The 27,267-nt window shown below is 38.5% G+C and overlaps 1 protein-coding gene across 1 annotated transcript in view; it reads left to right on the top strand.

Moving 5' to 3' along the window:
• LOC104592665 (ARM repeat superfamily protein) overlaps window positions 1–18,193 on the top strand; it is a 33,639-nt gene extending 15,446 nt beyond the window's left edge. The window contains exons 3-8 of the mRNA XM_010252102.3: window positions 1,770–1,920; window positions 15,630–15,757; window positions 16,759–16,917; window positions 17,009–17,194; window positions 17,480–17,686; window positions 17,757–18,193. Of these exons, the coding sequence (XP_010250404.1) occupies window positions 1,770–1,920; window positions 15,630–15,757; window positions 16,759–16,917; window positions 17,009–17,194; window positions 17,480–17,686; window positions 17,757–17,774 (849 nt within the window). The 3' untranslated portion in view covers window positions 17,775–18,193. The remainder of the gene's footprint in view (window positions 1–1,769; window positions 1,921–15,629; window positions 15,758–16,758; window positions 16,918–17,008; window positions 17,195–17,479; window positions 17,687–17,756) is intronic.
• Window positions 18,194–27,267: the final 9,074 nt, after the last annotated feature.

A 27,267-nucleotide genomic window follows, 5' to 3' on the forward strand; every position in this document is an offset into this window, starting at 1 on the left:
AGCTTGAGGGGGAGTGTAGTGAGAATGGGCCTTAGTATTTTTTATTTCTTTTAAGTAGTGTTTAAAGTTACATTTGTTAGTTATGGGCCTTCTTTTGTTTTCTTTAATTATTTCTTTAGTGCTGGCCGCCTCATTAAGGGCATCCAAGTAATTGTACTTAATCTTAGAATTAAGTTAATAAAAGTGATGAAAGGGGGCTAGAGAGGGAAGTTCGAATTCTTCTTTTCTCTCTTCCCTTCTTTTCTTCTTCCACAACCTATTGCTGAAACTACTTCATTCTTCTTTCTCTTTCTCTCTTCCTTCTTTTCTTGCATTATCTAAATTACTGCAGGTGTAATTTTCAACTCTTCCCATTGCTTGCACCATTCATTGGAGCAAGACTGATTAAATATTCGATTGCTCAAAAAACAGATCCTGATTGGACATGGTTTAGAACTTGAGATCAACTGGATTATTGATAACTATTAAGTTAAATCCTTACATATAAGCTGAGAGAACCATTAATTAATGAGAGTAAAAGGTATTAATAACTTAATATTTCAAAAATCAATCTACAATACCATACAATTACAGAACTTTTAAAATTCAAAGTTTGCTAAGTGTGACAGAATGAAGCTGCTCATCACTGTCGGATGTCTCTCAAGTTTTTGGGCTGTCGCACCCAATAGTTTGAATATTTTCGGGAGAATAAGCAGTGCCTTTCATTTTTTTTTAGAGAAGGATCTCTTAGCAAGATATGAACTGTATACTCTCTATAGTCCTTAGGTAGGAATAAGGCTTATGTCAGAGGAAAACTCATTATTATACTGAAAAAATAGATCTGAAAAACAAGAAAACATGCAATTATCGAAAAAATAAACAAGAAAACATGCCTTGGGTATTTAGGTTGGAGTGCTATGAGTTATTAGTGGATGGGGTGTATTGCTTCAACTTGTATCCAACCTAATGTTTTAGAAGTGCATGGGGATTTTTGCACCTGTGGTCCAAGGTGCAAGGCTAAGACACACTTTTTTGAAGCAAGGTACATTTTTAAAGCAAAAATTCAAAAAATAAAAAAAGTAATTCAAAAATGCAAACTTAATAAATTATAAAAGAAACTAAATGTGTTAAAAGGTCTATTGGCACAAATCAATATACATAAAAATTATGTGTAAAACATATTCAAAGTAAAAACGTAGAAATGGAATCAAACATATAGGGCTGCAAACAAATCAGATCGAATTGTATATAGGCCATTCCAAATTTGATTCGTTTATATTTGCATTCAAATTGGATTGTATCCATATCAACATATTAAATAGTATAAATAAATTATACTAAAAAATATCAAAATAATATATATCATTTTTGAATGGACTAGAAATGACTTTAATGTTATATTTGATGAGCAAAATGAATTGAAAATTACTTGTATGAAACTTGAACATATGAGAACTTACTGAAAATACAACATTCCTACCAACTTTACTGATAGATACAATATAAATTTTAAGTATATAAGAACTTATGCATTTAAATCGAATTAAAGCAGATTATATCAGATTGGATAGGGGTGGATCCATATTAGATCCAATTACAAAAGAATTAAATTTAAATAACCCTTAATAGGATTGAATTCTAATTTGGACAATTGGATACTGATTACATGGTAACCAATAGGCAGTTACCAAAGGTGGAAATAAATCTTACCATTCACATGGTAACTAATGGCGAAGCTTGGAAAATGTTCCTTATATGATATGCTTTCTGTTTATTTCATTGTAACACAGGAATTGATGGAGAAACTGAGGACACCATCAGATGCAAAACTGATGCAAATAGCAATAGATGACTTGAAAAATTCTTCCCTTCCGTTGGAAGATCGCCATCGTGCATTGCTAGAGCTCTTAATTCTTGTCGAGCCAATAGATAATGCAAATGGTAAAATACGCTTTTGGTGAATTTCCTCTTTGTATGTGTCGCTACATTCCTGTTCTTGAATCCAATATCACCCTTTTATCATATTTTTTACAGGAGAGTATCTATCAATACTACAATAACATGCTTTTTTTGTGATAACTACTACAATAAGATGCTTTTTTTTATAGTTGCTACAATAACATGCTTATTAGACAGTGATATAGATGAGACTTCCCATGGAGTGCTTTTCTTGCTGGAAGAAACAGGTGGAGGCCCAGCACTAAAAATCAGAGAAGAGAAACAATCAATGGTGATTCACAGAAGAGAGGCGATAAGTTGGTTTAACGGCTTCATGGATGGAACAATCTTTGCTATTTCCAAGCTAGGTTGGAAACGGGAGTTGAGTGCTGAAGGGAAGAAGTTCATTGTGGAGAAGAAGAGTAACAATAGAGGTTTTTTCGTTGAGTTGAATGAAACCGTTGGGAATGGTAGGCAGAAGATGGCTTGTTTTCCCGAGGGGAGAGGAAAATAGGGATGGGTGAAATATTGCAGAAGCATTGGATGAGTTTGAACATAGAAGATGGCTTGTAGAGAGGATGATAGAGTTAGCTGGGAGGCAGTTAGCAGGGGTATGGAGGTAGGAGGTCTAGGTTTAGAGTGCCTACAAAGAAGAAACATAGCTTTGCTAGGGAAGTGGATTTGGAGATTGCCTCAATGGAGAGATAAGCTATGGACAAGGGTGGTGATGAGTATAAATGGGCTTTCAGCAAATGGATGGGACGTTGGAGTATTAAATCGAGCAACTCGAGCTTCACCTTGGAAGGCCAGCAGTGGTATTTTATCTTCCTTCCTTAATTTGGTTAAGTATGACCTTTGTAGTGGAGGCCAAATTAAATTTTGGGAACATGATTGGCTGGGCCCCTCCCCTTTAAAAAATCAATTTCTGTCTCTATTTGCACTGAGCCGCTTCAAAAATGAGCCAGTTTCTAAATTCCTTGTTCCTTCTATTTCTACTACTGGCATTGCTTGGGATTTGGGTTTCCATAAGCATTTAAGGGATTCAGAATCTCCTCGTCTTTAACCTGCTACAACTGTTAGAAGAGAGGTTTTCCTTGATCCTTCCAAACCTGATGGCTGAATCTGGACATGTTCCCCCCTCGGTTCCTTTACTTGTGCTTCCTTCTTCTAGACTAGCACCAAACCTCCATTACTGGGAAAGGTTGCAAAGAAGTGTTATTTGATTGAGACAAAGCCTTTCTTTACAACCTTTCCCAGTAATGGAGGTTTGGTGCTAGCCTATTCAACCTAAGGTTAGTGCTTTTTGTTGGTAGTTGTGCATGAAAATATTAATACCTGTGATTTACTTCAAAGGAAGAGACCACAATGGTGTTTATCCTAGTGTTTTAAAAGCGCAAGGCACAGGGGCCAATTTGCGCCAGAGGCGCAAGGCGAGGCGTGCGCCTTTTTGAAGCAAGGCGTAGAAATACTAAAAAAATGCCAAAAATAAAAAATCAGAACATTCAAAAAAAAGGTAGAAGCATAATTCAAATGGGTTAGAAGGAGTGCAAATGGGCTAGCTGATTATCTTGCTAAACAAGGGGCTTTGAGGCAACAATTGTTTTGGGCTGCATTGTAAAAGGGTCAGAAATATGTAATAGTGTGGGACTTCTAGTCCCATACACAAAGTTGTAAAACTTTTAAATCTAATTCAAATAAAAGTTTCCTTTGATGATAAAAAAATATAAACTTAAATTTTAAAATAAATGTTTTAAAAAACCTATTATCTAAATTAAAATACATAAACATAACATGTAAAGCGTATTCAAATGAAAAATTTAAAAGTAAAATCAAACATATAAAACATTTTCAAGCATGTAAAACCCACAATCTCTTTTTTCCTCAATTGCATTACTTCAAGTAGCTAATGTGATGTAAAACATATTGCATTCCTGATTCTACGAAGGACAAAGTTGGACCCTAAGGCAATTCGGGGGGGGGGGTGCTTAGGTTAATCTCCTACATAGAAGGGATACAAGTGTCTTGATCTAGTTACTAGAAGGAAGTTTATCACAAAACATGCCACCTTTCATGAGTTCTAGCCATTACCCTCCTCAAAATCCTCTTAAGGGGGAGACTAGTAGGGTGGAAGAGGCTTCCTCGAGGGTTAATCCTTTTGTTCCTGCCCCTGCTCCTCTTCCATCTACTTCTCCTGATCTAGTTCCTTCTGAGCCTACTAAGTCTACTTGTCTAGTTAATGAAGAAGCCCCTGCTCCTGACCATTGTGGTGCAGAAGCCACTGCTCCTAAACATTGTGATGTAAGTGTTTATCGAAGGAAAAGAAAGAGAGACTTGCTAGTTCATGACTGTAACCAATTGGATGCCCCTGAAGCCAACCAAGGTATGGTTTCTCCCATTGCATCCACTAGTCTTGATCCTGGTCTTCCTATTGCTTTGCGAAAACCATTCGATCCTGTGCTTTCCATCCTATAAATAGATTTGTCTCATATTCTCATTTTTCTCCTGCCTATCACTCCTTTGTTTGTGCTTGCCTTCTGTCTCTACCCCTTCCAGGTTCTCAGAGGTTGTTGTTGACCCCAAATGGAAGGAAGCTATGGATGAAGAAATGAGAGCATTATTGAAAGAAAAAACTTGGGAGATAGTGGATCCAAGGTTCAAAGTATCAACACAGGCCGATATGCCATACTGGCGTATCTGCCTGTACTTGTACTTTTTTTAAGTTTTATTTATTTTTTTTGAAACCGGTTCAGAGGGGTCGGTTTAAGGCCCGACTACCCTCTGAACCAGTGTCTGGCCCGATACAACCCCTGAAGAGGCGTATCGGTAAGCCATTGGCATGATACGTATTGATACTTTGAACCTTGAATGGATCTACCAAATGGGAAGAACATTGTGGGGTGTAAGTGGGTTTACACAATGAAACATAGGGCAAATGGAAATAGTGAAAGATATAAAGCTAGATTGATTGCAAAAGGGTTCACCCAAAAGGAAGGTATTGATTACAAGGAGACTTTTGCTCTGGTTGCCAAATCAAATACAATCTGAGTGTTACTTTCTTTAGCAACAAAATTTTCTTGGGAACTGCATAAGTTGGATGTTAAGAATGCCTTCCTAAATGGAGACTTGTGGGAAGAAGTGTATATGGATCCTCCTCCAGGATACAACGTGAGAGGAAGTGTGTGTAAACTAAAAAGGGCCTTGTATGGGCTCAAACAATCCCCAAGAGCATGGTTTAAGAGATTATGTAGAGCAATGAAGGATATAGGGTACAAGCAGAGTGGTGCAGATCATACATTGTTCTACAAGAGAGATGGTGAAAAGTTGACAGCTATGATTGTCTATGCTGATGATATGGTGGTTTCTGGAAATGATGCAAAGGAGATTATGGAGTTAAAAGGTTTCTTAGCCTTAGAATTTGAAATCAAGGATCTAGGGCACTTGTGATATTTCTTGGGAATAGAAGTGACTAGATCCAAGGAAGGGACTTACATCTGTCAGAGAAAGTATGCTCTAGACCTGTTGAAGGAGACAGGGAAGTTAGGAATCAGACCTACTGGCACTCAGAGCAAAATCATGGATTGCAAGAAGGTGATGATGAACCTTATCTTGATAAAGAAAGATATCAGCGGTTGGTTGGAAAATTGTTGTATCTATCTCTCACTAGGCTGGGCATTGCGTATTTAGTCCATGTAGTTAGCCAATTCATGCATGTCCACAAGTCTCACATATGAAAGCGGTAGAGAGAATCTTGAGATATCTCCAGACATGTCCCGAGAAAGGTTTACTATTTAAGAAGCATGACAGAATAGAGGTTGAAGCGTACACAAGTGCTGATTGGGCTGGTTCTTGTGGAGACAGGTGGTCTACATCTGGATATTGTACCGTTGTGGGTGGAAATCTGGTCACGTGGAGAAGCAAGAAACACGCTGTTGTGGCAAGATCAAGTGCTGAAGCTGAATATAGAGCCATGGTTCATGGTGTCGCTAAACTTCACTGGCTTTGAATCCTCCTAAAAGAATTGGGGATAGATATAAATGGACTACTCGAGCTCTATTGTGACAATTAGGCTGCAGTCAACATTGCAGATAACCCTGTCCAGCATAATAGGACGAAGCATATCAAGATTGATAGACACTTTGTACATGAGAGGATTGTCTCTGGAGAACTTTGTATTCCTTACATGCCATCAACAAAACAGCTAGCTGATGTTTTCACTAAAGGTCTCACAAAATCCAGATTTATGGAGTTGTTATTGCAAGCTGGGCATGATAAATATCTGTACTCAGCTTGAGGGGGAGTGTTGTATGGCCTAGAGCCTAGCATTGTGGGCTTGGGCCCGTTTATGTTATGTCATAATAATTATCTATGTAACTTCCTTTCTGGACTAAATGGTCTTGGGTTTATTCTGCTTTCATGTTTTCTTACTGCCTACTAGTCAGGGGCAGATTAGTCATTGTATCCCTTTCTTATTGCCCTAATATAAAAGACTGTTTTGGAGGGTTGGGGTGTGTGTGCCGCCCATTTCTTCTAAACCTATCTTCATATGTTTTCCTTCTTCTTTAGAACTGAATACAAATAGTAGTAAGCTGTTGTAAGGAAGATGGGGGATTAGGATTAGGGAACATAGTTAACAAAAGTGAAGCTCTTTTAATCAAATGGCTCTAGAGGTGGCCTGTGGAAAGAGAGAGGCTTTGCCTTGAAGTGGTGGCTAGTATTCATGGCTGTTCCGGAACTGAATGGGATGCCGGGGTATTTCGATGGGCTCGACTCACTAGTGCTTGTAAGGCAACTTCCAACATTCTACCTAAATTCCTCAAGTTTGTAAGGTATGATGTTTGCTTAGGTAATTTTGTTCTATTTTGGGAAGATTTTTGGGTGGGTAATCAACCTCTAAAAGATCTTTCTCCCTCCCATTATTCTATCTCCCTCTTTAAGAAGGAGCTTGTTTTTGAGGTTTCTTCCTCCCCCAGCATGTCCATCGTCTCCTACCTGGGATTTTGGGTTTCGTAGAGGCCTAACTGATGAGGTATCTAGTTGTGTCTCTTAGCTTTTATTATTGTTGAATTCTGCTTGCTTAGACCCTCTCAATCCAGATAAAAGAGTTTGGACCTTGGTGCCGAATGGCTCTTTTACTTGTGCTTCTTTTTTTAAGTCCCTATGTTCTTCTCCCTCTCCTTGGGTGTTCCCAGTGAAAGAAAATTTGGTCTAGGCCTATCCCCCTCAAAATAACCGTCCTTTGTTGGGAGATTTGTCATGGTATGATAAATACTTTGGATAACTTGCAAAAGAAGAGACCTTACTTATGTTTATCCTCAAACTGGTGCACAATGTGTAAAGTGCAGAATGAGGACTGTTACCACTTGCTGTTATCTTGCTCTGTTGCTGTAGATATTTGGACTTGGGTTTTCACTTTATTTGGGTGCAGGTGGAACTTGCTTTCTGAAGTAAATACTCTTTGATCCATCAACTTTTCGGTGGCCAAGGAAGAGAGGAAAACTGATTTGGAAATGTATAAGAGCAGCTACAGTATGGACTATTTGTGAAGAATGGAATGTTAGGATATTCCAAGTAAAAGAAAGGAGTCCGAAGGAAGCTAAGGAGAGTATATTAACAAGGACCATCTCTTGGCTGAAAACTTCTGATTTGTTTGTGGATTATTCCTATGACGATATTCAGAGGGGTTGGGCAGCAGTGGCATCTGTAGCCTCTAAGAAAAATAGAACACAAGCAAGGTGGGCACCTCCTCTAGAAGGTTGTAAAGTTGAGCTTTGATGGTAGTAGCATTGCAGGGGTTTTGAGGGACAAGGACATCAACATTATGCCTTTATTCTCAAGTCCAGTGGGAGTTGGAGACTCAAAAAGGGCTGAAATACTAGCAGTTGTACAAGGCCTACAGATTGCTAACCAACTTGGGGTGGAGAACTTACTAGTAGAAAGAGACTCCAAGTTGGTAGTGGGTTGGCTTCTGAATCCAAACAATGCTGTTTGGGGCTACAGAGATCTCCTGAAAAAGGTAAAATGGATAACAAGGAATATAGCAATCAATTTCCAGTGGATTAGCAGATCAGTAAATGCTTTGGCAATCTCTTTGGCTAAACAAGGGGTTTCTCGGGTTTCTTTGTATTGGGCTAATCTATAGTTCTGTTCTGTTAATTGATAAGATTTGGGTTTGTGCTCATCCTAATGGAGAGGTAGCATCTCATGCCTCCTCCAAGGCTAATTGTACTCTTCTTTTTTTTTCTCCCTAATAAAACTACTTATTCATTTATCAATTTTTTTTTTTTTTTGGGGGGGGGTGAGAAGGAGAGGAATTTGGAGATGATGATTGAATTCATTACTCTTAGAGCTGCACATTGGGCAAAAACTTTGAAACTCTTTTCAAACTTTAAACTGGAGGACTTCGGCAAGAGCTAGGGTCAATAGCTGGCTCTTCCTCTAGGAAACAAAAATTCTAGAGGTTTGGTCATCCCCAGTGGTTCATTGGAAGAAATTGAACTTTGATAGTAGTTTGTGGGTAATCTGGGTCCCTGAAGAATTAAAGGGGTTATTAGGGATGAAGGCAGCATTAATTGTGCCTTGTTTTCATGCCTGATTTAGCAAGGTGACTTGGTGAAAGTGGAATTTATGGGTTTGCAAAAGCCAAAGATCTGGAAATTAGTGGTTTGATTGGTGAAAGTGATCAGAAGATGGTTGCGGGTTGGTTGAAAAAAGGCAAGGGGGTGACTTGGCAGCTTAGGAATGAATTCAGGCGCTTTAAATAGCTGTCAAAAGGCATGAACATGCAAGTATATTGGGTTAGAAGATCTGAATCGTTTAGCAAATGGTCTAGCTAAGCAAGGGGTTCAGAGACAACATATGTGCTGGGTACTAGTGTAATAAGGATTGTGTGGCTTGCCCTGTATTGGGCTTGGTAGTTTCTCACAACTTGTTGCATTCCTTTCTTTTAAATATTGATGAATGATTTTTTCTGTGGTTGCTGATAAAAAAGGCTCATTAGCAACATTATAATTATATCTTACAATTTAGGAATGGAAATCAGGTATTTCAGATGAAATTGATGGCAAGCAAATAGTGGAAAATATATCTATTTACTTTGATCAAGTCTACCTTTTCCATTTAGTCAAGTCTAATTATTTTCTTTGATCAATAAAAATTATAATTGTAAAGTGTCAAGATTACAATTGAACCCAATCCAATCCAATCCAAGTCTTTTTTATCATAAGTTTCTTTGATCAATAAAAATGGTAATTGTAAATACAACTCAGGCCAGGTTGGGTTAGGTTGATGTCCAACTCAAGCCCAACCTGAGGTAAGGTACCTCAAACGTAATTGAACCCAATCCAAGCCTCAAACTAATAAATGAATGAGAAAAAGTAAAAAATCTCAAATCCATAAAAAGTCAAAAGCTTTAATAGGCTAGCAGTAGCAATTGGGTTTTTAGGGTTAGGTTTAGTATTGTTTTGAGAAATGGCATTATAGGTAATTTTTTAAAAAAAAGTTAAAACTACCTAAAAGATTTGATGATATTCAGTGATATTAATAGATGCGAAGGTTTTCAGTCCAAGGTTAGAGGAGGAGAAGAAGAGTAGATAAGAAATGGTCCACAACTTACTCTTCCCAGCTCCAACTGTGTATTTATATGAGAGATTTCAGAATACAAGAAAGTACAAAGCTGCCCCCTGTTGGTAGGCAGTAAGCAATAGGTAAAACAATACAACCTCAAACCCATTAAGTATTATATCAGAAAGATATACCAAGAAAGAACAATATAGCCCAGCCCATAACTTATGGCCCGCAACAATCTCCTTCAAGCTGAGCATAGATATCTTTCATGCCCAGCATGCACAACTCTTTAAATCTGGCACTAGATAACTCTTGGGTGAAGACATCGGCCAATAGTCATAGGTCTCTTGATTACAAATTTTTCTCTAATAAAATGCTTTCCCAGCCCATAACTTATGGCCCGCAACAATCTCCTTCAAGCTGAGCATAGATATCTATCATGCCCAGCATGCACAACTCTTTAAATCTGGCACTAGATAACACTTGGGTGAAGACATCGGCCAATAGTCATAGGTCTCTTGATTACAAATTTTTCTCTAATAAAATGCTTGCCAACTCAATATGTTTGGTTTTGTCATTGTCGAACTGGATTATTGGCAATATTGATGGCTGCTTCATTGTCAATAAAGCTTCAAGGGACCAAAAATTTCCATTCCTAATTCTTCAGCAAGACAGAATCCACAACAATTCAACCACTCTATGTGCCATTGCTCTATATTTTGCTTCAACACTGAATTTAGCAACAATTATTTGCCTTTTGTTTCTCTAGGTAACCCAGTTGTAGATCCCTTGTTTCCCGTAGACCCTGTCCATTCAGCATTAAAATATGCCTCAATTTCTAATCTACCATGTTTCTTAAATAGTAAACCCTTTCTAGGCAAGTCTTTAGGCATTTGAGAATTCTTTCAACAACCTTCACGTGTGAGACTTTTGGAGCATGCATAAATTGACTCATGATATGCACAACCTATGCAATATTTGGTATGGTGTGAGAATGATAAAGAAGCTTACCCACTAGATGTTGATATCTCTCTTTATCATTATATAGCTCCTCATCCCCCTCTTTGTAACCCATTGGAAGGAGTATTAACTAAAGACAAGGTAGACAACACAAAGGAGTGATAAGCAGGGGGCAAGTTGGAATAGGAGACAAACTTAGAAATGGGATGAATGTTGCATGAACAAACAGATTTCTGAAGGGTAATAGGAAGATCCAAATTAAATGAAGAAATACCTTGATCAAATTGAGAGATATCCAATTGGTTGTGGTCATCAGTTAGAGGGTCTTTACCTCTCTTTCTTTCCTTCTGTTAACACTTAACTCATCTTCATTTCTCTTGCCATCTCAAGCAGCGACAATCGGAGTCATAGTAGTCTCATCTGGAGTTATTGGAGTTTCTTCATACATATCATGACTATGTAGATCAGGGGAAGAAGATGGAAGAGTAGTAGGAGTAGGCAATGACACAAAAGGATTCACCTTTGAGGAGGTCTCTTTCACCCCACTAGTTTCCCCCTTGAAGTAAATTTCAGGTAGCTTTAAGGAATGTGACTCAAAGAAGGTGACATCCTTGGTAATAAACTTCATTCTAGTATGACGATCAAGACATTTGTAACCCTTTTGAGTTGGAGAATAACCAAGCAAGATTCCCCTAATAGCCTTGGGATCCAATTTTGATCTTTAAGGATCCTTGACATGAACAAAAATACACAACCAATCTAGGAGGCAAAGAAAATTTAGGTAGGTTAAGGCAAAGGATAAAATAGGAGTCTTGATGCCCAACACCTTGGATGGCATCTTGTTGATTAGATATGATGTAGTGAGAATTGCACGAGGCCAAAATTTTTTTGGAACTTTGTATTGAAATAATAGTGCTTGAGTTGTTAAGGTGCCTTCATCTTTAAGGAATAAGTTTAGAGAGTGTTTAAAAATACTTAGTTGAATTGTTTGAATGAAATTGTTTGATCTTTTTCCCAAACTTAGTTTCTACCATCTTATAGAAAACCATAGCAAGGTTTAAAATGTCGATGTCGATGGAAATGTTGCTTACCAAAATATAGGACAACTTTTCCATCAAATAATAAAAGATCTGCTTTGCCTTTCCATGTTGTCTTTTCTGATGTTTGGGGCCTTGTAAACATACCTACTGAGGGTGAGTACAAGTATTTTATCAACTTTATTGAGATTATTTGAGATACACTTGGATATATCCTATGCATTCCAGAGAAGAGGTATTCAAGATTGTGCAAGGTTTCCACCACATGGTTTTTACTTAATTTCATGTTGAAGTCCAAATTTTCCGATCGGATAATGCGAAGGAATATTTCCATCATGACTTAGCTAAGTTTTTCTCCTCTCATGGATCTCTTCATATAAACTCGTGTGCCAGAACACCACAACAAAATGGTGTTGCCGAAAGGAAGAATCGACATCTTGAAGTTTCTTATAGTGTGATGCTTCACATGAATGTTCCTAAACGATTTTGAGTTGGTGTTGTGATGGCCACAACTTATGTTATCAATCGAATGTCATCACGCCTCTTGCAATACAAGGCCCCACATCAACATCTTTTCCCTTAATCCCCTTTATTTTCTATTCCTCTGTGTGTTTGGTTGTAAGTGTTTTGTTCATGATCTATCTCCAAACCGGGGTAAATTGGATCCCAAGTCGGTTCCATGTGTTTTCTTGGGTTATCCATCTTCCCAGAAGGAATACAAATGCTTCAGTCCTGTCGCACATAAGTACTTTGTATCGATGGATGTGTCCTTTTTTGAATATGAATCCTTCTTCCAAGCCTCTCCTCAGGGGGAGAACAGTGTGAAGGAGGAGAGGCAAGCTCCTCAAGTTTCTCTTCCCTTTATTCTTGACTCCTCTTCATTCTATGTCTTCTTAAAGCTTCCATAAGAGCCAGTCTAAGCAATAAAGTACCTCGTATTTTACCCTCTGCCTCTGGTTGTCTCGCGATCCCTTCTACGGCCTGGCCCGCAGCAGTACCTTGAGCAAAATCTGAGAAGATACCACACGAATATTCTACCATAGTAGGTATTGAAGAATCAATACATGAAATTTTAATGAATTTGAAAGAAATTGTATTGAGAAGTAATCCGTATGGAACTTGCGACGCATTTATTTGTGTCAGGGGTCCTGGATACGTAACTGCTCAAGACATCATCTCACCACCTTCTGTGGAAATCGTTGATACTACACAACATATAGCTAGCCTGACAGAACCAATTGATTTGTGTATTGGATTACAAATCGAGAGGAATCGCGGATATCGTATGAAAACACCAAATAACTCTCAAGATGGAAGTTATCCTATAGATGCTGTATTCATGCCTGTTCGAAATGCGAATCATAGTATTCATTCTTATGGGAATGGGAATGGGAATGAGAAACAAGAGATACTTTTTCTCGAAATATGGGCGGTTAGGAACACCAAGGTACACAAAGGATTAGTAATGAAGATAATGTAAGTTATCCAAAAGATATTTCTGGATAAAAGATAAAAGGAATCCTAATGGGGGCTTTAAGTTGGTAGAAATGATCAAGAAGTACTTCCCCATGATCCCGATCCAGAGTATGCTCCTATCCACTGCTCCAGCTCCAATAGAAGCAAGCTCTACGGCCAATCCAACAGCAATAACGGAAGCAGCAGAAATCAGTGGATTCATGGTAAGCCCCTCGCACCAAAATTAAGAAATGGTTAATGATACAATCAACCAATGAATTATGACTTATTATTCCATCACTAAGATTGAGACTATACGTCCAACACCATCTTTCTCCTTGAAGGAAAATCTAGGTACTCTTGTTCCCTTTGACATTATTGAACCTATTGCTATTGATGATTCTACTAATGATCTTGATGTCCCAATTGCTCATAGGAAGGGAGTTAGATCATGTACGACTAAGCATCCTATTGCTCAGTTCTAGTCTCGTAAAAACATTGCACCCTCATTTTGTGCCTTTTTTACTGCCATTGATTGTGTTTCCATTCCCAAAGTGTTGCAAAAGCCTTATCTATACCTGAATGGACAGATGCAATGAAGAAATTGGTGCTCTACACAAAAACAACACCTGGGAGTTAGTGAATCTTCTTGAAGGCAAGGAGCTAGTGGGGTGCAAGTGGGTATTCACAGTAAAGCACAGAGCAGATGGGTCAGTTGAGAGGTATAAAGCCAAGTTAGTTGCAAAAAGGTATACACAGGTATATGGGGTCGACTATGGAAAAACATTTACCCCAGTTGCTAAAATGAACACTATTCGAATTATACTATCCTTGGCTGTTGACTTTGATTGGGAACTCCACCAATTGGACATAAAAAATGTTTTCTTGAATGGGGATTTGGAAGAAGAAGTTTACATGATTCAGCCTCTTGGATTTGTAGCACAAGGGTGTGAAGGGAAAGTTTGCAAACTAAAAAAAAAAACCTTTATATGGTTTGAAACAATCCCCAAGGGCCTGGTTCAATAGATTTCACTTGGATCTTCAACAAATTGGGCTCAAGCAGTGCCAATCTGACCATACCCTATTTGTCAAAAGAAATCGGAAGAATGTTGTGGTATTGATTGTCTACGTTGATGGCATTGTGATTAACTAATTACGGGGAATTGGGACTTTGAGATTCAGAAAGTTAAAGAATCCCTTGCTATGCAGTTTGAGGTGAAAGATCTAGGACAACTACGTTATTTACTTGGTATTGAGGTTGCCCGCTCACAAAGGGGCATCTTCATTTCTCAAAGGAAGTATGTCCTATATTTCTTGTAGGACACGAGTAAGTTAGGAGCAAAGCCTATAGATTCCCCTATTGAGGAAAACCATCGGCTTGGTGATTGTACTGGAGAACCAATGATAGATGTCAAGAAGTTTCAAAGGTTGGTAGGAAGACTTCTCTACCTCTCAATGACTCGGCCAAATATAGCTTATGTTGTTGGTGTCCTTAGTTTATGCATGCACCAACATCCTCCCATTTAGAGGCAGCTGAGAGAGTACTCAGATATCTAAAGAAATATCCATGAATTGGGTTACTTTTCAAGAAACATAGTCATATGAAAGTGGAAGTCTATATAGATGCAGATTGGGTCGGAGCAGTTGATGATAGGAAATCAACTAGTGGATATTGTACCTTTGTTGGTGGAAACTTGGTCACTTGGAGAAGCAAAAAACAAAGTGTAGTGGTCAGATCTAGTGTTGAGGCCGAGTATAGGGCCATGGCACATGGAGTTGCTGAAGTGCTATGGGTAAAAAATTTGATTGGAGAGTTGGGCTTCTCTGGTGATGGTCCAATGTCTCTCTATTGTGACAACAAGACAACCATTAATATTGCAGCCAATCCAGTTCTTCATGACAGGACCAAGCATATTGAAGTTGACAAGCATTTCATAAGGGAAAAACTTGAAAAGGGGGAAGTTTGAACTCCTTACATCAGTTCTAAGGAACAATTAGCTAATGTCCTTACAAAGGGTCTTCACTATTTGCGACATAATGAATTATGTGACAAGTTGGGCATGATTGACATATATGCTCAAACTTGAGTTGGAGTGTTGTAACATGTGTCGTACTAGTAGGGGCATTTCTGGTTTTTTCTCTATTATTTGTTATAAGCTGTTGCCCTAAGTATAAATATTAACTTATGTGCCGCCAGCCACACAACTGCATAGAATTTCTCTTTCTTCTCTCTTCCTTCTCCTTTCTCTCTTTTATTACTGCCGAACTACAGGGTCCTTCTGGAATAGGTAGAGTGATAAGAGATAGAGAAGGGAGGGTTGTGGCTTTATACTTCTTAGGCCTATATGGGAAGGGGATTATTGAGAGCTGAAGTGCTAGCCTTATTACAAGGGCTGAAATTGGCCAGACAGTTGTGCATTGAGCAAAATGAAGTGGAAGGAGACTCCAAATTGGTTATTGGTTATAGGGTGGCTTCAAATGGGTAGAATGGGGATTTAGACTCACTGCTTGTCCAGACCTAATGCAGTGTAAATTCTTCAAATCCAGTACCTGGCATGTACCCCTATGACCAACCCTCTTATTATTTTGCTTACGTACCATCTCTAAGTAAAGACCTAGGAAGCAAACATATATTTTTATAGGGTAATGCTTCTGGTTGTTTATAACAGCTGGTGTGATGAATTCTCTGTTTATTAGATTTGGGAAAACTTGGGGGCCTTGCTGTGGTGGTCCAGGAGCTTGACAACCCTGATTCGGAGATACGAGCAACTGCTGCATGGGTTCTTGGAAAAGCCAGTCAGAACAATCCAGCTGTTCAGAATCAGGTAAGTAGTATTTTTTCCTATGCAAATGTTGGATCACATTTAACATCTAGCAGCTTAGGCAACCAAAACCTGGAAAGCCCGAGGTTTGAACTTTGAAGTGCCTTCAAAGCATCTGTATTTCTGCATGGTTTAGAGGTTTTTCTTGTGTTGGTATGGTTGGTGCCATTTAATAAATTTTGGCTTTTTTGTTTGAATTTTATTAAAGGCTATTGCTCTGTAGGTGATATACTCTTGGGCTGAAAGTGAGAGTGAAAGTCTGAGAGCAGCCACTTTGTGCAAGAAGTGATGGGATATTAAGTCTGTATCTAGCCCACTCCTCCCAAGACCCCAGAGCCATGATTTTTTGACGAATAATAATGCAATTTTATTAAAACAGAAACTGATTCAGGATTACAATCTCATGCAAGATCCCTTAGAGAGGCGCGAGCTGCAGCCTCTCTTGACATAATACAAAGAAGTTAGGAAATGATTACTGGAATCACAACTGAACCCAAAACAATTCTTCCCTATTTGCCCCTTGCTTGTCTAACACATCAGCCAAAGTGTTTGCTGATCTCCCCACCCACTGAATAGAGACTGACATGTTCCTTGTTAGCCATTTAATCTTCTTAACGTCGTTCTTATAGCACCAAATAGTTTCATCAGGTTTCCTTGACCAGCCCACCACCACCTTTGAGTCCCCCTCAATAATTAGTTGTTGTAGCCCCATTTGGTTTGCAAACTGCACCCCTTGTACTGCAGCTAGCATTTCTGCCCTAACAGGGTCACCAAGTCCCAAAGGACCCAACTACAACAGAACAACCTCTCCAAGCCTGTTCCTCAGACCTCCCCCCCCCCCCCCCCCCCCCCCCCCCCTCCATTCCAGAGGGCCCTGGATTGCCCAAGCTGCTACCCCAGATAGCCATCATTGGATGGTGGCCCTTTTTTAGTTTGAATTTTGGTGTGTTTATCTTCATGTGGTATATTCTCAGTTTCTTATACGGAGTAGCTGAATATTTTAGATTCTAGGACTTGGTACATTGGCAAAGCTAGTAAAGATGGTAAGGTCCAGTTCTCTGGAAGAGGCAACAAAAGCTTTATATGCTGTTTCAGCCTTGATCAGGAGTAACACAGGTGGGCAAGAATTGTTCTATGCAGAAACTGGAAGTTTGATGCTACAGGTAAACAGGTGAAGAATGAGGGAGTTCTTCAATTTACATATTTGGGGATATGGCATTGCTAGTTTGCTACTAATGGTTTTCTATTTTGTAGGACATAATGAGCAACCCAAGCATTGATGTTAGACTTCGTAGGAAATCTGCTTCTCTTGTAGCTGATTTGGCAGGGTACCAATTAGAAATTACAAACAAAGCAGAGCATCCTTTCTTCAGCAATCATTTCTTCCTGAAATCTGTGGTTGATTTAACTGCTTCAACTGATCTTGATCTACAGGAGAAGGTCTTCCTATAATACTGCTTTTGCCTTTTGTATGGGAGATTAACTGATTATCTAGAGGAGGTCTTCCTGTAAATGAGACACTAAAGATTTTGTTATTTTTAAAATTATGGAGCTTATCAGTGATCGACACACTGGGGCTGACATGTAGTTTATTCAGCATGAGCCCTCTTATCCACATGCACACACACAATTATGATAATGTAGCTCTAGCTTCATTTGTGGTAGTTGAGCTTTGTCTATTCTTCAACTTATGCTCTTTTATATATAATACACTATGTTTTGCAGGCCTTAATGGCAATTAAAAATCTCCTACAACTACAGACACCTGAAGCTCTGGTCTTCAAGGATATCTGTGGTCTGGATGAAGCATTGGAGAGAATGAGGAAGCAGCTAGAGCAGTTAATGGTAGGGGAAGACCAGACAGATTATGCAAGGGACCTGGAGAGCCTCCGTAAAGAAGTGGAGTGGATTTTCCTTAGAAAGCTAGAAAAGGTACTTACAGTGCTTGACTGTTATACATTAGGCCCGTCGAGAGGGCACTCCTAATGGAAAGTTATGGCAGGCACAATCTTCTACATGACATGAAGGCAAGCTCCATCTATCTACTTTGGACACACGAAGTATCTGGGATGTGGATTGCATAATGCTTATATCACCATATGTTACCTCATGTCTTGGTGCCAGGAGCTCCTTAAGGCTGAGCCAAGAAAGGTACTGTTGTCTTAAATCATCAGAACTATTTGGCATCTGCACATTTCGGTGGTGAAGGAAAAAAGAAAAATGACATAACGGACGTCTGGTAACATTTTTCTGGAATGCTTCTGGTGATCCAACTATGTTACCGAAATGGTATCTTACCTAAAAACTGATAACCATTCAACTGGTAGCATCTCTTTACCAAAATAAAACAAAACAAAAGCTGGTAGCATCCTAGTGATAACCGGGTATTCATTCATGTTGGTTTGTGATTGGTTAGAGTTATTCGGTTATCTTTCTGGTATCATAGAAGTTGCCACGTTTCTGGTACTCAAAACAAACAAACAGCTACCGTTTGCTCCAGGAAATACCAACTAATAATGCTACGAGTCTTATGACATTAGCCAACGCCCCTTAATAGTTTTTGTTCCATTGGTCAGCGGTCAGCCATTTGGCCCATTTCCCTTTGGTGATGGTATAATGATCCAAGATTAGTACCTTATTGTTAAATTAATTTTTTTTGAAGCCTCTTATTGTTAAATTAAAATTAGAAGTAGATGGTACAAAATTCTTGATGCTTATCTCTCAATTACACCGTAAAGAAGATTATGACCCATCACTGGAGATCTATGTTGAAAACATAGATAATAAAGGGATGGGGTTGTGCATTGTGGGAGACACTTTCCTTGAGGGCATGTATTTTAAATGGTGTGGTGAGAAATCATCTGGTTTAGCGCTTATTGGATAATGGATAGAGATCTCGCAAGACACCCTACTTTTCTTTTGTTCTTTCTTAAAAACATGTTTATGCATCCAAAAACCTGACTGAACACCATTCCCATGTTTTGAATTTCTCACTACTTGGTTTCTTTTTTCCAATAGCATGTACCTTAATTTTAAAAAATGCGTCTTCACATGGTGGGGCAAAATTGCAGCCCCAAGTTCCGATCAAGTTTCAAAAATTTGACATGCAAAACAAAATAATGCTGGAATTTTCGCCTAGGAGAAACAAGCTCTCCATAGGATCATTTCTGATGTAATGCTCTCCAAAGGACAGTGAAATGGTTTCCCACAAAAACGCTCTAGGATTGTAGATGGTGCAATCTCCAATCGTTCTAGTGTATTCCCCTTTTTTATGAGATCTGCTTTATCAGGGCAAATCTATGCCAGTATGCCCACACCATTCTAACAGCCTTTTGAAACCTTGCATTGAGAATATCTTCCCATGAAATAAAGCAAACAAGTAGGGAGATATTCTCAATGCAAGGCAGTAAAGGCTGCTTGAATGGAAGCCGAACTCCTTTTTATTATAGCAACAATTACTCAACTTTGCAACTCCATAATGTTATTCAATCATCAATTAAGCAACAAAATAATGGCTTTTGTCTAGTCTCAATAGTGAAGCACAAACCCTTATATTGAAGGCCTCGTTTTCTCTTTGGCTATTTACCTGGGCAAGTATTTTCCAACAAGAACTTACCCAGGTAAGTAAATTTTCCTGTGTTTTTATTGTCCCATCAAGTGAGACAATGACTATTTTGCCCTAAAAAAGAGAGAGTTAAAAGGGATAATATTGTCTCATCAAGTGTTGGCAACATTCCCTCCAGGTGGGTAAAGAGATGGGTATCACTTACCCGGGAAAGTAATATTTCAGGAAAGTGATATTTTCATGGGTCTCCCATGAATTTGTTAAATGAACATGGAAAAATCGGTTAATGAGAACTACAATATTGACTTTTCCCCCTAGAGAATATGGGAAACGAATGGGGCATAAGTATTAGATGTCTCTTTGGTTGGTTAATTAGGATGTCTCAATCCAAAGCATTAGTGTGTTTACGCTGGATAACCCCAGGGTTTTAAAGCCCTAGAGAGTCATATTTTAGCGGCCCATTTAGAGTGTCCAGACTTCGTCTTCATAGAATTGGTCCTCACAAGCACTTGCAGCTGTATATTGAGAACATCACCGATACTTGGGATGCTTTCATAATTTCATTCATGGGGAACAAATGCATGGCTGCAAGTGGTGTGAGGTGGGTGTGAGAACTGAGAACCATTATGTGGAGGGGATTCCCCATTAGACCTCTAAATCCCTAATCAGATTAGGATAGGGTTAGTTTCTAATTCCCACAAAGATTTTACTAGTCAAACTAATCAATGTTCTAATCTAATTAGAGTGCTTTCTAATTAATAATTTATCAGTTTTAACACTTGTATGATTGTCTATTTGGTTTCTTTTTTTTTATTTTTGGATTTTTGCTAGCTAGCCAAAACATATCCATCATATCTTGTTTGGTATGGTCTGTTTCAGGCAAAACGTTGTGAGAGCAACTACGAATCTACTACAACACAATTGTTCATGAATGGAGGGAATGTTTACATCGAGCGGTTGGGATTAATTCCTGTACATTCTGATATACAAATCAATTACAAAATTCTATATTGGCCTAATAATGAAAAATATGAATATTAAACATTGAATGGAGAATAAAAATGAATTATTTGTTAATAAAAATGTATTTTACCACAATATGAAGTGAATCTGCGTTGTGGTTGCAGAGCAAGTGACTAAGTTGAAGCATATATAAACTCCTAAGCTGTGGGCTTTTCCCCTCAACTTTCTGTTTTCTGTTTTCTCCAATCAGAGCAAACACATATTTTGAGAACGATAAATCTGTTTAACAAAAAGAGGCCTCCCCAAGCCCGAATATTGCTGCAAAGTTTGCAACAAACAAGAAAGAGGAAAGATGCGAACTATTAAATAGAATTATGTAATCGTTGTAAATATTAGGAAAACCCATTTTCCTAGCGCAAAAATCACAGGAAGGTCCTTTATTTTTAAATCCAGATTCAACCACTACTTCGAAATATAAGGTCTCATAAAGACCAGTAAGGCTTCCTCAACAAAGTGAAAATGAATATACTTTACTGATGGAAAAGGTAGTTCAGCAACCAATAATAACATTTCAGAGTTAGTGTGGAATGTGGGGTGATCCCAACCTACTCCAAAGAACATGTCTTGCAAAGGGGTCTGGATCTGGTAGGCACACTAGGTAAGCATAGTGAGTGAGTACATAATAGTTGTGTAGCATCTGTCCCAGCTAATGTGCTTTCATCTGATGAACATGATTTTCTTTTAACCTCCTTTAGAAGAACTGAGTATCTGTTATCCTTTTATGTTGGTCAAAAAATACTTATGAGAAAAAAAAAATGAAATTATGCTTCATTCCTGAATAAAAAAGTGCATAACCTAACCAAATTACCCATACGAGGAAAGAACTATATACCAGCATGTGAGGGGGGGTTGGGGTGCTTTTTACACACGTATGCACCGAATCGTGTTGGTGTTGGGTTTGAACTTAAATTAAATTTTATTTTTTAAAACATTTTTCTTCCTCTTCTTTTTATGTTTCTTTGAACTAGTACTTGTTCTAGAGAGACACATCTCTGTTTGTGAACGGACATCTTTGTATCTGTTTGGGTGACTAAAAGTACTTTACAATTAGAGTCTTGGTCGACCTAGTGATGCAAAACACACATAACATAGTTTTTTCTTCTTTGTCATCCATCCATCTTAGATCATTATCTTTGAGTGATTCACAGAGGTTTGGTAAACGAATGCATGCCTACCATTAGCCTGTGGGGTTGTTTTAAAGGGCAACCTGACATTATGAATTATGTATAAAGATTCCCTAATGAGTAGTAAGGGCAATTTCATAAATTCCAAAGTCTCAGTTGTTGAGAATAAAGGAAGGGAAGGTTACCCCATATTTTTTCAAAACTATGTGAGAGGTGTTTAATTGGTGATTTCAACTCGTATAAATCTAGTGAAAACAAGATGGGAGGTAGGGTGGTAATGCCAAGTCAAACTAGGGATTTTAACAATCTTATTTCAGATTATAGTCTAATGGAAATGGAAATGGTAGGGAACCAATTTACTTGGAAAAATAGGACTACTTGGAACGGCATGATTGGGTTCTAGTGAATGAGAATTGGAGAAGACTATTCCCTTGCTCTATTTAGTTATCGTGTTTTGATCCCACGATAACTAACATTGTCTCTCAAGCCTGGAATATTGAAGATGGTGGGACAAGAGCAATCCAATTCATTAAGAAAATGAATAGGGTGGTTACCAATTGGGCTTTGTTGGCGAAGCTAGCATGGCAACTTATTCAAAATCAGAACACTCTATCAGTGCAAATGTTAAATATGATATATTTCCCAAGAAGCTCCTTCCCCAAGAATCGCAGAGGAAACACAGATTCTTGGCTCTAACAGAGCTTTAAATATGGTTTTGAACTATTGAAGAAAGGCTTGGTTTGGAGAATTGGTGATGGTAATTAGATAAAACATATGGGAGGATCCATGGCTTCCCTCATCTATAGATTTCAAAATCCAATCCCCCCGCCCATCAAACTGTGAGATTTCGAAAGTAAAGGACCTAATACTTGAGAACCCCTATCGGTGGAACTTGCAATTGATAGAAAGGACTTTCACTGATACAAAAGCCAAAGATATTGTGACCATTCCTCTAAGCATGGATCCCCAGTAAGACAAACTCTTCTACTTCTATAACAAAAATGGTGAATACAATGTAAAATCTGGCTACCATGTTGCGTGGAAAATAAACAAAGAAAGTGGTAGCTGCCAGAGATCCACCCACCATAGACAAGTTGACCATCAGGTATGGAAAATAATTTGGATATTAAAAATGCTATTGAAAACACAGAATTTTTTATGGCGAATATGTTCCCAAGTTATAGGGGTAAATGATCTTCTAAGAAAGAGAGGCATTGAAACAACTACTTCATGCTTGTGTTGCGACCACGACACAAAGGATTTTATTCATCTCATTCTCAGGTTCGACTTTGCAAGGGCAGTTTGGTTTCTTTCCCCCTAGATCTAAAGGTAGATGAGATCTCATGCACAAGTATTGATGCTAGGGTAATAAACTGGTGCAACAATCAAATTTATCCAAGGGAGGAAAAACCAAAATGGGCAGCACTCTTTGGGATTATCTGCTAGAAAATCTGATTGGCTAGAAATGAGTTTATTTTCAGGCTCACAAATCACCCGTAGGGAATTAGTAAAATAGTCAACACACCTATGGTAGGAGCTTTTCCTGCTTGAAGAACAAGAAACCCCCCACTGAGATAGTCAGTGGGCGGGCATAGCTTTAAGGTTAATCGTGATGCAAGTTTTAACAAATCTTCGGGATGGGCGGGCATAGCTTGTATCATCAGGAATTCATATGGGGAGGTCGTCGGAGCAAAGGGTTTAAGAGTCTAGTGTACTTCAATTCTGGATGTAGAAGCACGAGTCATCAGACTCAGATGTGCTGAACCACTTGATCAAGGTATTCGAAAGTGCATTTTAGTGTCTAATTCTCTTCAAGCAATAAAGATTATAGCAGTGCCAATAGAACACAGCTTCTCCCCCCTACATGCTCAGTGGTCGGACGTTAGTAGCCTTTCTCGGCGTTTTTCTTGTGTAACTTTCCAGCATTGTAACTCGCGGGTAAACTTTCTAACACACGCCATTGCAAATGCTGTGGGGACTTTGGGAGGAAGTGGCATGGAGTCGTTGCATTTCTCCCATTGGTTTGGACTGTTTTGGTTGATCTTTTATGAAGACATGTACCCTCCTAATTGATTTTAATGAAAATATGCTTATCTCTTATTTACCAAAAAAAAATTAAGGAATTGGAACAAAAAACATGTTGGCAATATTTTTAATAAAAAACATGATATTCTCAAATTCCTTAAGGATGTTTAGAGGAGGTTAATTCAGGACAATAGTAATAGAACCTTCCTTAATCATTAGAGGGCTTACAAAAATTAGCTTAACAAAATTTTGGAGAGGGAAGAAGCTTATTGGGCATAGAAAGCTCAAATTCGTTGAATCAACTTAGGTGATAGAAACAATAGTTTCTTCCACACTATGGCCACTACAAGGAATGCAAGAAATTGAATTGTCTCAGTTAAGGATGACTAGGGAAATAAGATCGAGGATATCTCGGCCTTTTTTAGAGAAAAATTTTACCAAAGATCCCAATCAAAGGGAACGGAAGGAGTTGTGGAGCTCTAAAATTCAGCTAAAGGAAGGGGGGTACATGTCTTATTTAAATCAGCTAAAGGAAGCTCTAAAATTCTAATCCTCCAATTTGCTGATGACTGTCTTATTTTTGTTGAAGCAACTATCTCAACTTGCCTGAAAATTTAGGAAATTTTGTCAAATTATGCTCTAGCCTCTGAACAATCTCTAAATTTCTCAAAATCAACAATTCAATTCTCAAAGAATACTCCAAATAGATTCCAAAAAAATCTTGGCTAGAATCTTAAAAATCCCAATTCAAATGAACTCTGACCCTTACTTGGGTTCTCTAGTTATTAATGGTAGAGTTACGAAGAAAACATTTATGAGCCTAAAGGAAAAAGTTTGTTGCAAGCCGGTATAGTGGAAAAGGAATACCCTTTCTTTGGTTGGCAATGTACCTCTGCCCAATGCCACTACTAATATGGTGCCGCAATTTCTCATGAGATCCTTTAAATTGCCTCAAAATATTACTAAGGAAAATAGATAAACACCCAAAGAATTTTTTTAGGGTTGAAGTCAAATGATAAAAGATCCCTCCACCTAGTTGATTGGAAGAAAGTTTGCACTCCTAAATGTTGGGGAGGGTTGGGTATAAAAAATCTCCATTGAGTTAAAGAAGCCAACTTAGCAAAGTTGGAGGGAAAATTCTCCAACAGGAAGAATATCTCTGTGTTAGAGTTGTAAAAGGAAAATACCTCCAAAAGGATAATTTTTGGGATGTAAAAGAAAGAAAGAACATTTCATGGACGTGAAGAGGAATCCTTAAATCTAGAGAGCTCCTTAGTAAAAAAATAGGATGGGAGCTGGGAAATGGAAGATTGATAAGATTTTGGAAAGATAGATGGGTTGAGGATGTGGTGCTTGTGGAGACTATTCCTCAATAAGTGATTAATAATAAGGATTTATTAGTGAGTGAGGTTACAGACAAAGAGAGAAACATTTGGATGGAGAGAAATCGGGAGCTTGGTTCCCATTAATACATGGGAGAAATAAAGTCATTTTTTATTCTCTTGGGCTCAAAGGATGGCAATCTAATATGGAGATTAAATACAGATGGTGAATTCTCTATAAGCTCAGCCTATAGAATAAAATGTTCATCAATCAATAATGATAGTAGTAACCTGCATTGGAATTCAATAATTTGGAATCTAAGGTGTCCCCCGAAATTGAAAACCTTCATGTACCTTATCCTCAAAGGGAATCTCCCCTAAAATTTTTTCCTTAGGAATAAGGGATTTAATGTAGATGCAACATGCAACTTTTGTGGTGAAGATAAAAACCTGGATCATATTTTTAAAAATTGTGAAATTGCTAGTCAAATTTTGAGAATGTTGCCATCCTCTTTTGTTAATCCTAACAATGTTGATTCTTCCTTGTTTGAATGGTGGGATAAAGTGAGGGCTAATGATTTAAATGGGAATTCAATTTGCAAAGAGAAGTGTGTGTTTATATTAAGGAATATTTCGAAGAATAAAAAAAATCTTTAATAATGTTAGTAGTCTTCCTCATGTGATTATGGAGAAAACCTAAAATGCTCATAAGGAATATGAAAATGCACGAAAGGAAAACTATCCTGTTAATAGAAAGCATGGAAACTTATTGCTTGGAAAGCTCCAAAACCTAACACTATTAAGATAAATTTTAACGCCTCTCTATCTAGTAATTGGAGATGTTCCATTGCAGCAATTGCAAGGAATCACTATGGTAAGATTATGGATTTCAAAGCATACAGTTTAGGGACTACTACCATCAATTTGGCAGAGGCTTGGGCGGCGTGGAAGGCTCGTAACTTGGCGGCGAACTTCATCAACAACCCCATCATCATCGAGGGTGACTCCAAGCTTGTTATCTCTGTTAGACAGTTTTGTATGCCCTTAGCTTCAATCAGTTTTTGATGTACTTTTGATATTTAATGTAAATAAATAAAGTACATGTTTGATTCATGTTGTGTGACATGCTTTTGTGTAATACCCTAAAACTGGACACTTAATGAGACTTGTGTTAGTTTTAAATGTTCACAGCCGTTGAATAAGTCTGGGGAGATTTATCCTGCCAAGGCTGGCACTGGTGTGCTGCCAACTGTTGGGGTGGCTTGTCTCAGTCGCCAGGGTGAGACCCAAGGCACACGCAGTGTAGGATTACTTGAACCCTTGAACCGGACCAGATTTCTAGTATTGTCCTGAACCTTGGAGATTGATGGGCAAAACTGGAAAGTTACACCTGACCCCTAGACCCGATTATGGTACTGCACTAGGTGTCGGAATGGGCTGTCTTTGATATGCCAATCAGTGAGATCCTTAGCGGGGGTCAAAACCTGGGTATGTTGGGACAGTCTGAGAATTCATCTGAGTGGGTGATCATAGTGACGGGATCAACCCCTTTGTCAGACAAAGGTAATGATCGGGGATGCACTCTCTTTGATGGAAACCAAACTGCCGACAATTGATTTCAATCGTTGGAATTTTGTTTTGCAAAATTTATATATATATGATATATACTTACATATGGTTTCAAAATGTTTAGAAATGGTTTTAATTCCCATGATCCATGTAAGTAGAGAGTGCAGCACTGTTCCTTGCAACCGAGGGAGAGGTCCTCTCTTGTTGGGCAGTGCTTGATCATTATGGGCTGAGAGGTTAAGTGTAAGGCCATTAAGGATAATACCTGGTGGGCTAATCTTGCAACTGCTCACAATCCCTGGTTTTATAAGATGGCTTGGCCCAGGGACCATTTAGTGTAAGTGTTGGGCCCGTGGGGTCCATGTGATGGGCTTAGGGGGTTCACTGGGTTTTCCAGTGAATTTGAATAGGCCTTGTAACAAAGGCTGGGCCGAACCCATGTGATTGATGTGTAGATCAATGCTTGGGTCCCACGCCACACAAAGAAGCCCAATTGTGCAGCAGTTTAGAAGAGTTTTGAGCACTTAATACATATTGGGCCTAAAGTCCATTTCGATTTGGGCTGATTTGATCAGTCACTTAAGGGGGCAGATCTGAGATTAGGTTAAGCCCAAAAGCTGATCTAATCTGCATATAACATTAAGAGGAGTCATAACCCAAATACTGATTTGGATAAGGGCAACTCCTAATATGATTAGGAGGTTTTCTTAATCACTAAGAAAGAGGAGAAAAACCCTAATTTTGAATTACTTGAATTCGAACCCTAGGTGTTTTCAGCAGACCACCTGCATTCTTGAGATAGGATCTCAGATAACCCTAGAGAAGAAAATAGCAATTCACCACCTTCTTCTCTACCATTCTCCTCCAGCAGCCGCCGCCGCCACC

The sequence above is a fragment of the Nelumbo nucifera genome, chromosome 3 (assembly GCF_055504915.1).
Source record: "Nelumbo nucifera cultivar China Antique chromosome 3, China Antique-T2T, whole genome shotgun sequence".
NCBI classification, from domain to species: Eukaryota; Viridiplantae; Streptophyta; class Magnoliopsida; order Proteales; family Nelumbonaceae; genus Nelumbo; species Nelumbo nucifera.